General features: G+C 52.8%; 1 protein-coding gene across 1 annotated transcript; it reads left to right on the top strand.

Moving 5' to 3' along the window:
• The first annotated feature begins 1,274 nt into the window (after positions 1-1,274).
• Positions 1,275-6,946, top strand: Rnf112 (ring finger protein 112). The gene is made up of 14 exons (XM_027922313.2): positions 1,275-1,328; positions 1,491-1,531; positions 2,400-2,685; positions 2,862-3,068; positions 3,212-3,343; positions 3,520-3,624; positions 3,901-3,951; positions 4,264-4,320; positions 4,405-4,479; positions 4,597-4,714; positions 4,831-5,000; positions 5,081-5,134; positions 5,289-5,363; positions 5,477-6,946. Exons 1-14 carry the CDS (start codon positions 1,275-1,277, stop codon positions 5,945-5,947), a joined length of 1,896 nt encoding a protein of 631 aa, XP_027778114.2. The 3' UTR covers positions 5,948-6,946.
• The last annotated feature ends 3,728 nt before the right edge of the window (positions 6,947-10,674 follow it).

Genomic DNA, 10,674 nt, shown 5'->3' with positions numbered 1-10,674 from the left:
CTTAGAGCTCAGAGAGGCAGATTAAAATAACCAGGGCCTTCCAGCTGGTAATCTGGCTCAGATCAGGCAGCCTGGGCTGCACCAAACCTGTCCCAAATTAGGTTTCCAAGTCATAACCACCTGAAGGCACATCACATCCAGTTGGGAGGCAAGAAGTCTCCAGGCACCTGAACTAAGTGTGGGGAGGATGTCTTAGGAGGGAAGAAGAAGAGCAGGCAGAGGGAACACGGAGCAAAGGTACCAGGGCAGGGTGAGAGGTGAGAGGATGAGAGAGAAGGCTAGAGAGGAAGATTCAGGCCTGGGGGTGCAGGCTGGGTAGTTTGAATTATAATCTGATGGTAGTAGGGAGCCATGGAAGATGTCTGAGCAGTGTGGGGTCACTGATGCTGGGAGCATCTGTGCTGGTTACGTACTGCCGAATGGATGGGAGAAGGTGAGGGGTCCAGTCCAGAGGCAGGTAGAAGGTCCAGAGGTGGCTCTTCACCAGCTTGAAGCAGAACAAAAAACACTGATAAGGAAAGACACAGAGAGGATACATGCAGCGTCCAAAGGTACTGAGGAAAGCTGCATCAGTGATATAAGCTTGGAGGAGGGTGGTGGGATGTACAAGCCACATGCAGCGTGGTGGCACCGTGCACAGCGTAGTGGCACCGTGCAGCTCTGCACATAGTTGGTGCTCAGTGAAAGTAGGTTATACGAATGAATGGACCAATAGCCTCGCTGTCTCTATGTCGTTCCGGTTGCCCTCTCTCCTGTGTCTCTCAGCGGCATCTCTGGGCATCCCGCTCTGTGGCCCTGAAGGACCCCAACTGGCCCGGTAGGGGCAGTGCTGGCCCATGATCCCACTCCGAGCCCCTTTCCTTTTTGCCAGTGCACCCACATGGCTTCTCTCTCTCTCTCCGTCCCCCTCCCCCTCCCTGTCCTTATCTTTCCCTTCCGTCTCCATGGCGACTCACCACCTCGGCTCGCCTGCATCCCAGCCTCTGCCAGGGATTCTGAGCTGGGCTCTGTCCCTCCCTCCTCCAGAGCCCTGGTACCCGCAGCCCTGTCTCCTCCCCCTGGGGTGAGTCCAGCAGCAGCCTCCTCTTTCCGGACTGTCACATTTATTCTCCAGCTCTGACAGGGAGTCAGCTCCTCTGGGGAAACCATCCCTTGCCCCACCCTCCACCTGCCACCGCCCAGCAAGCCCTCCGGGAGAAAAGCCATCCTTGCCTCCGGTGAAGGTCTTGGTGGGCCTCTCTCTGCGTTGGATCCCCTCTCTGTTCCAGCCTCCCATGCCGAGGCCCACCTTGTCAGTCACTTCCTTTTGTCATCGGCTTGGCAAACGGGCAAGTCTTCAGTCCTAAAATCTGGGGAGATTGGGTGGGGGTGGGAAGCAGCCACCTGGGATGGGGGATGGGCCTGGGAGGGAGGGGGAGGGACATCCTGGAAACCCAGCATGAAGACAGGAGTCTGGATTCTGTCCTAATTTTTGCCCCCCTCTCTCCAAGGAGAGAAAACGGAGCTTCATGGGAAACAGCAGCAACAGTTGGTGAGTGCTGGGGCCTGCTGGGCAGGGGTTGGTGCAGTGGGCCTGGCAGGTCAGCTGGAAAAGGCTGGTCCAGGAGCATGGAGCCCTGCAGCTACCGGCTGAGGCTCCCACAGGGCTATCCCTAGGGAAGGAGTGCCAGGCTGGATCTACCAGGTTGTGGAGGGAGGGCAGGGAAAAGCAGATGGGTGCTGGGGAGGCGGATGCTCAGCTCAGAGAGGGGAAGAAATCTTGTGAGAACCAGATCCATCTGCTCAGCTGCAGAATGGGCTGCTTGGGTACCAGGACCTTGCCACTCTCTCTTGACTATCCCAGCAGCAGGGGCTTGTAGAGTTTCTTACTTCTTGGGGGGCTTGCTGACCTTCTTGGGGGGGGGGTCCCTGTTGCAAAAGGTCAGCAGAGAGGGTTTTCCTGAGCTTTGGCACCAGGCACGGAGCAGACTGCTGCTCACCTATCATCCTGGAGATTATCTCCACACCCCATGAGCTTGGGACTCCTAATCTCTCCATTGGGACAATTAGGAAATTGGGACCCAGAGACGGGAAGGACCCTGCCCACAGTTGCATGGCTGGGAACTGGCAGAGCCAGGGTTCCATTCAGGTTTTTTTTTTTTACTCTTGGGTGTTATTTTACGACTGTTCTGCTGTTCCCAGTTTGGGGCTGCCAGAACCTAGGGTACAAGTGAGTAAGGAACAGATAGATCTTGGCCTGTCTGGGAGCAGCTCCATAAGTCCATGGAGAACCCTGAGAGAAATGGAGGTGACACAGAGAAACCTTCACCCCAAGCTGTCAGCCTGCCCCCCAAAATCTGTGCACCTGATAAAATATCCTGCTTTTGAATGTCATGTCCTGCCCCCCCCACCCTCCCCAGGTCCCATGCACCATTTCCCAAGTTGGAGCTGGGCCTGGGGCCCCGTCCCACGGCACCCAGGGAGCTGCCCGCCTGCTCCATCTGCCTGGAGAGACTTCGTGAGCCCATCTCATTGGACTGTGGCCACGACTTTTGCATTCGGTGCTTCAGCACACACCGGGTCCCAGGCTGTGAGCCGCCCTGCTGCCCCGAGTGCAGAAAGATCTGCAAGCAGAAGAAGGGACTCCGCAGTCTGGGGGAGAAGATGAAGCTCCTGCCACAGCGACCTCTACCCCCTGTGCTGCAGGTGTGGGGACTAGGCCTCATGGGTGGGCGGGGAGTATGGAGACCTCTGGATCAGATCCAAGAGGCATGGGTGGCTTTGACCCTATTTTAGAGTATCAGGATGAAGCACCAAGTTTTAAGCACTCCAGACTTGGGGTCCCATTAAGACTGCTCAGGGAGCCTTCTCTCCCTTCCCAGGAGACCTGTGCCGTGAGGGCGGAGCCACTTCTCCTTGTACGCATCAATGCTTCTGGAGGCCTCATCCTTAGGATGGGGGCCATCAACCGCTGCCTGAAGCACCCCCTGGCCAGGGACACCCCTGTGTGCCTCCTTGCTGTCCTGGGGGAGCAGCACTCAGGGAAGTCCTCTCTCCTTGATCACTTGCTCCGAGGCTTGCCGGGCTTGGTGAGGGCAGGGCTGGCAGGCAGGAGGTGGAGGGCGGCGAGGTGGGGGGTCCCAGGTTGGCTCTGGGAGAGGAGCTGAGTCTGGAGCCTCGTCTCTGGGGACATAGAATGGACCAGCTGATGCCCCCCCTTCTCTCCCTGCAGGAGTCCAGTGAGGGCAGCTGGCCCAGAGGAGGAGAGGGTTTCTTGCAGGGATTCAGGTGGGGTGCCAATGGCCTTACCAGGGGCATATGGATGTGGAGTCACCCCTTCCTGCTGGGGAAAGAAGGGAAGAAGGTAAGAGGAGAAAGGGCAGAAAGGGGTCAGGGAGGAACGAGGGGGATGGACAAAGAGGAGGGGAATAAAGACGGAAATCTTTGGGGGTGAGGACAAGAAGACTGGGTCAGGGGAAGAACGTGAGGGAGCGAGGCCAGGCTGAAGCCTTAGCTTGTCCTCCTCAACCCCCTGTGTAGGTGGCTGTGTTCCTCGTGGACACAGGGGATGCGATGAGCTCTGAACTGAGCAGGGAAACAAGGATCAAGCTCTGTGCTCTCACCATGATGCTGAGCTCCTACCAGGTGAGAGAGGTGCTGAGATCAGGTCTCCCCACCCCCATGTGCCTTTTCCAGCTCAGCCCCCTCCAAGCTGAGGGCATCTCTCAGGCTTTGGTGTCTGTGGTCCCTGCATGTTCTGGGGTTGCCCACGGAGAGGGGCAGATGTTCCCAAAGGGCTGACAGTCCCTGAGGGCAGCGGAAGGCTGGTGGAATCAAAAAGACCTGCTGGAAGATGTGAGATATCTGGAGGCAAACCCATTCTACAGGGCCCCTGGCATCTTATTGTGCCCTTGCTTGTAGATCCTGAATACCTCCCAGGAGCTGAGGGACACAGACCTGGATTACCTAGAGGTGAGGAGGCCTCCAGTATTGAAGGCGTCACCCATATTGCCCATAGAACCAGTGGCTGCACAAGAGGAAGTTAATGCCCTTTCATTCTGGTCTAGAATTTTATGACACAGGAACTAGGCCAAGAGGTTCGAGGGTAGGGGTGAAGCGCGAGATGCCTGCTTTGGAGAGAGGCAGGGGGATCTTGGATTGGGGAAGTGACAAGATTGTTTCCGATAGCAGGGCAGCCCGGGGTGGGGGTGGAGTGAGAGGACCTGAGAACAGATGGGAGCTTTCAGAGAGTCCCAACCCTGGTGTTCTCTGTGCTTATCCCAGATGTTTGTACACGTGGCCGAAGTGATGGGCAAACATTATGGGATGGTGCCAATCCAGGTAAGACACCCTTTTCTGAACTCATCAGCCCAGCCCCCCCCCCCCCATGCCCAGCTTGGGTGTCAAGGGTGTATTCTCTTCTAGCATCTGGACCTCTTAGTTCGTGACTCATCCATCTCCAATAAAGCAGGGCAGGGGCACGTGGGTGATATCCTGCAGGTGAGTGGTGCAGAGGGAGGGGATTGGAAGGGGCCACTACAGGGTGGAAGGCAAAGGGGCTCCAAGGGTCCTGGAAGGGAACTCACCGTGGAATGCTCTCCTCAATCCTTCTCTCAGAGATTGTCCAGCAAATACCCCAAGGTCCAGGAGCTACTGCTAGGGAAACAAGCCCGTTGTTACCTCCTGCCCAAGCCAGGGAGGCAGTGGGTGAACAAAGGCCAAGGAAGCCCAGGAGGTGGTGAGTGTCCCGAGGGACAGAGACCTCTCAGGGGCTCCCAAGCTTTCCCAGCTCCCAACCTCTCTCCTTGCAAACTCCCCAATCTCCTAAGCATGAGGAATTTTCTTCCTCAGATGCAGATGAGGATTTCTGCCACCTTCTTCAGCCCTACGTTTCTGATGTTCTGAGCACAGCTCCCCAGCACGCAAAGAGCCGCTGCCAGGGATACTGGAGCGAGGGGCGCACAGTGGCCAGGGGGGACAGACGCCTGCTCACGGGGCAGCAGCTAGCTCAGGAGATCAAGGTGTGAAAACCCCCTGGAGACCCCAGCTCTCTCCGCAGGCCCCTGCTCTCCCTGACCCGGCGGTGGTGGTGTCTCTGCAGAACCTCTCAGGCTGGATGGGGAGAACGGGGCCAGGTTTCAGCTCTCCGGAGGAGGTACGGAGCCCGGGGTTGGATGGGGGGGGGGTCTGTGAGGGAGGACGGGCAAGGGGTGGGGGGACTCAGATGCCCTGGGAGTGGAGATGAGGAAACAGGTTGCACCCTGGCTGAGGAGGAAGGAGGGAGGCAGCCTGGGCTTTCCCGTGGACAGATGGCTGCTCAGCTGCACGACCTGAGGAAAGTGGAAGCTGCCAAGAAGGAATTTGAGGAGTATGTGAGGCAGCAGGTAAGCCCCTGGGCCTACAGGGGAAGCTGGGGGCTGGCCAGCAGGGCCCACAGAGGGGAGGGGGCACCTGGGTCTCCTGATTAGGACACCTTTTCTCCTCCCCATTGACACAGGACATAGCCACCAAGCGCATCTTTTCTGCTCTCCGGGTCCTGCCTGACACCATGCGGAACCTCCTCTCCACCCAGAAGGACGCCATCTTGGCCCGCCATGGCGTGGCCTTACTGTGCAAGGAGAGAGAGCAGACCTTGGAGGCTCTGGAGGCTGAGCTGCAAGCCAAGGCCAAGGCCTTCATGGACTCCTACACTATGCGCTTCTGTGGCCATCTGGCTGCCGTGGGGGGTGCCGTAGGGGCCGGGCTCATGGGCCTAGCAGGGGGTGTGGTAGGTGCCGGCATGGCTGCAGCTGCGTTAGCTGCAGAGGCTGGGATGGTGGCAGCCGGGGCGGCAGTGGGAGCTACAGGGGCTGCCGTGGTTGGGGGTGGTGTGGGCGCTGGGCTGGCTGCCACTGTGGGCTGCATGGAGAAGGAGGAGGATGAAAGGGTGCTCGGAGGGGACCGAGAGCCCCTTCTCCAGGAAGAGTGACCAGCCTAGGACATGTTAAAGGGCAGGAGAGATGTGAAGTGGGGGAAGAAAGTAGTGGGGGTGGGACCGATCCAGGGGTTCTGAGGGCCCCACAAGTACCATCCTGCCCCTGTTGAATGCTCAGTGTCCAGGTAGCTGGCTGAGCTGGGGACTCAGGATGGTTCCAGGAATCTGGAGGTGCTTCCTGTGGGTCAGGAGGCAGTACTTGGAGGCAGTGAATAGAGCATCGTGCCTGTGTCTGTAATGGTTGCTGATTTGCTGCCCTCCTAGTCCTAGGTAAACTTGACTCCTGTTTATTTCCTTGGACGATCCTGGATTATAGGACGGTTGAGCAGATACCATCCTAGAAGTCTACCCCTGTCCTTTCCTAGATGGGAGAGGCCCCAGGATGATTGACCTTGATGTTCGGGAGGCAGGAGCACTAACAAGGGGCTGGGAGAGAGGAAGGGGATGCAGGACTGAGCCAAAGAGGCAGGGTATAAGAGAGAGGCCTAAACCCCTGAAGAGTCAGACTTGCTTTCAGGACTCTTCCCATAGCTGCTGCAGCTGGATTAAGGTGTCTGCCTGCCCTCTGCTCTGTGGCTGGATGTCTGTCTGTGCATCCTGAGCCACCCCTGCACCCAGCCCTCTCTGCAGGCCTCTCTTGGGCTTATGCCCTTTGTCAAGCCTATTCAGATGGAGAAGTGCCCATGTTCTTTGTGGACTGCCCTCACCACAATCGATTAAATGCCAAAGAATCACACTTCAATCGCATTCTGTGCTAATAAGTCTATGCCAGATTCTGTCAAAGTCTTGCAAAGGAAAACAAAGTGTGCAGATTCTATCCTTAAACAGACACTTTCTCCCCTGAGCTTGTGTGAGAGGCCACTTTATTCCATCTTTGCAACTCCCTCAATGTCAGGCCCCACAAGGAACATGAGAGCAGGAACTTCTCCCTGGGGGATGTAAAGTCCTACTAGGAAGACTTTTGGGCTATTAAGCTGTAACGAATGCTGAGAACATGACCCTCTATTTTATTAAAAATAAAATGTGTGTATCTGAATGTCAGCTTCCCAGTATGTTACTGAAATAAGAATTCAGATCCTGGAGCACTTCAGGGCAGAAGGAGGCAAACCAAGGAGTTCCATTATTGAAACTTGCGGATGGGAAAAGGGACACTAGAATTCAACAGCAATCTAACAAGTGTCGGGGGTCCCTGCTTGGTGGTGGCAGAAGTGCTCAGAACAAAGGCCAAATGCATTGGCCACACCTTCATTGGCTTGTCACTAGGACTTAGGGTCCTGATCTTGTCTTTCTTCTGAGTAAAAGCCCCTCAAGACCCTGCCAATACGCAGTCAGTTGCCATCTGTCTTAGCAGAGGGCCAAATAGAGGCCACAGCAGGGAAACTCTGGTTAAGACCCTGGAGGAAAGAGGAGCCCAGGACCCATTCTGTAGGGCTCAGCCAATTGAGAGTTCGCTGGCCTGATTCTCCCAACTCCAGCTCTGCATCTCAGAATGACAACAGTGGTCACTGCAACCAAACCCTACATTTTATGGATGAAAACCCAGAGCTGGGGCATCTCAGATAAGACTGTCCAGCTGGCCAATGAAACAGCAGGGGAATCCTAAAAGTCCAATCTGGTGCTATCCTCAGAAATCAAAAGACAATGCTGTGCTGTTAAGATCAGCTCTGCTGAAATTGAGATGCTCCTATTCAGATTCTTTTTCTGACTGGTCAGGCGCAGCTCTGGGAAACTGCGGAGGTGGCAGAGGTGGAAGATACGGTCTGGGACAGATGGCTTAACAGTTGAAGTTGCAGTTAACGGGCTGGGGACAAAATATATCATGCCAAGAAATCCCAAAGCTTAGATAGGGGATGAGTGGGTAAAGACAGATGAGGGTGGAATCAGGCAGGGTGGGGACAGGGTCTAGACTTTGTGTTGTGTTTGTAGAGAAAGGCTTTCTGGAAGCTTCTCTCTGAGTCCTTTCATTGTCATCTGGTGGACACATGAGCTACTAAGCCTCCCAGACTTTGGGGCTGGCAGGCTCAGGACTTGAGGGCCTCCAAGGACTCACAGAGGGAGGGTGTTGTGGTGCTAGAATTCTCCTCCCCCAGAAGCACTGGAAGGAAGTTCTGTGGTCAACTTCTTGTTCTCTGAACAGATGGGGTGAGTTGGCTCAGCCAGAGAAGCTTCTGCAGTGATATGATGAGTAATATTCATTGGTATCTTCTGTCTTATGCCTTATACCTTTCAAAGCATTTTCCCAAGTATCATCTCCCTTAAGCCTTAATCATCTCATGCAGTATGGAGAAGACAGGTTTATACAGAGGAGGACACTGAATCCCAGAGAAATGACGTGTCTCTGTTGAAACAACTAGTCAGAGATAAGCCGGGACTTGAACCCAAGACTTCTGATACCAACTCTTTTTCTCAGCAGAGCCCTCTCCCTGATTCTGACCTTGAATATGTGGCTTCTTAGGTGTGTGATTGCATTTTTCCTTTCTATAATGAAACACCCATGACTAAAGAAAAGAAGCTTTTTTTAGCTCACAGTTTTGGAGGTTCAAGGGTATGCAACAGCATTGGTGATTGGCATATCATGATGGGAGGTGTGCAAGATGGGGAGCTCACATAGCAGCCAGACAGGAAGCTGGGGAGAGACTGGGGTCCCATCAGAATTACATTAGTCACCCCTCTATTTTTGTGATGCTGGGTATTGAACCCAGGGCCTCACACATGAAGTGAGCACTCTTCCACTGAGCTATACTCTCGACCTCTTTCTAAAAAAATTATTTTGAGACAGGGTCTCACTAAGTTACCCAGGCTGCCCTTGAACTTGTGATCCTCTTGCATCAGCCTACCTGGGATTACAGGAATGTGTCACTATGCCTGGCTACATCAATCCTTTCTCAAGACAGTGTCCCCAGGGTCCTATGCCTCACCTCTTAAAGGTCCCACCCCCTGATAACATCACCACACTGGGGACCAAGCCTCCAACACATGAACCTTTGGTGCCACACTTAAACCACATTTAAAAAATGGTATTGGGCTTTCATCTTTATATCTATAATTCACCAGGACTTCTATGATCGTAGTCTCCATAGTATGCTGAAATTGGGCTGGTTTCCCTTCCCTGAGCTGTTGAACTCCAAGATTCTCATGTGACAAGTTTCTGAATTAGAGATTTGGTGACTTACCTTGTAATCCTACTTCTGAGCCACCTTCATGTTGAAGATATCAGTTTCAAAAAGCAAACTAGACCAGCATCCTGAAATCCCTTGACCACACGGAGTGGGAGTCCCTATCTCCACTGACCTGCATCAAACCATGTGTTAAGCAAGAGAATATTCTCTCCATCAATGTGGAAAAGAAAGAAATAGTTCTGTTATTAAGCATGCATTTAGCCAGACCAGGATGTGTCACCCGCAGTGTGCTAATGAGATTACAAAGACAAAAGAAGTCCCCTCATTCAAGTGGCCAAGCAGATGCAGACTGTGACATTCACGTTCTCATGCAGGAGGACTTGTCCTCAGGTGAGAGGATTTCATAGAATTGTTTGCTGCACATGCTTTCGTAGTTCACCCTAAATCATCTGGTCACGGGGATGGCTTTCTGTGATAATTAACTGCCTATTTATGAAAAGAAAAATAAGACATTTTGTATTAGACAAGCAGGTAATCAAAGAACCTTCCTTGATGTTTAGACTTAGAAGAGATGGCTCCTAGTCCTTTGGAAAAAGTTCTGGGTTTTAATTCTGGCAAGAGGTTTATTTATCTCTTAAAAGTTCGTATAAATATCAAAGAAACAGAAGAACTGGTATTGTCTTTATGGCTTGCACCTCCACATGATTACCTGCTTCAACACAGTCTGCCTTCTGTAACTGAATCTATACTTGCCTGTTTTGGTTCCTCTGATGATTGTATTGAATAAGCCTTTTAAAACAGTCCCCTTAGTAAGCACACTCCATGATGGGAGATCCCAGGGGTCTCAATTCCAATCATGAAGACGAGTAGCCCCTCAGGCATTTTGTGATGCATTTAGGGCTTGAGAATTGGGATGCAATATTAGTTACATTCCCCCCAAATTATTTATGAAGATGGTCCCACAGTCATTCTGCCAACAATCAGATCATTGGACTTGTGAGTCCAGACCACGTCCATCTTGGGAATACAATATGGCGTCAATAGGCACCATTTCTGGGAGTACAGAAAGAAAAAAGAGTGTTATAAATAATTTTTTGTTTTCATAGAAAATTGTGAGTCTTAAAGTAATTGAAATCATTGCTTCTTGAATAAGTCATTCTAGGCTTTGGATAAATGTCCCCAAAAGCCCACTTTAAAGGCTTAGTCCTCAGCTTAGAGTGTTATTGGGAGGTCCTGAAACTTCTAAGAGATGGGTTCAACTGGGAGGAAGTGTTAGAGTCTGTAAACAAGTCAAAATAACACCTGGCATTTAGCCAGGGGAATGTTAGAGTTCGTAAACAAGTCTGGATGGTGCCTGGCAAAATGCCAGAGGGAGTGGTTTGAGAAGTAACAAAAACAAGCCATTAAGTGTGGAGATTCCTTATTGGTTGACTGATGTATCTAGTTTATGCTAATTAGATAAGCTGTGTGGAATGTATAAATACTGTTCCTGTCCTGCAATAAACGGCTTCCACTCCTGCTGTATCAATCGACACAAGTCGTTCGTCCCCCCCTGGTTAGTTTGCCCAGCCAGCCGGGCTGCGGCAGATGGTGGCCCGTACG

The sequence above is a fragment of the Marmota flaviventris genome, chromosome 17, assembly GCF_047511675.1.
Source record: "Marmota flaviventris isolate mMarFla1 chromosome 17, mMarFla1.hap1, whole genome shotgun sequence".
Classification (NCBI taxonomy): Eukaryota; Metazoa; Chordata; class Mammalia; order Rodentia; family Sciuridae; genus Marmota; species Marmota flaviventris.
This window is presented reverse-complemented; position numbering and strand designations above follow the sequence as displayed.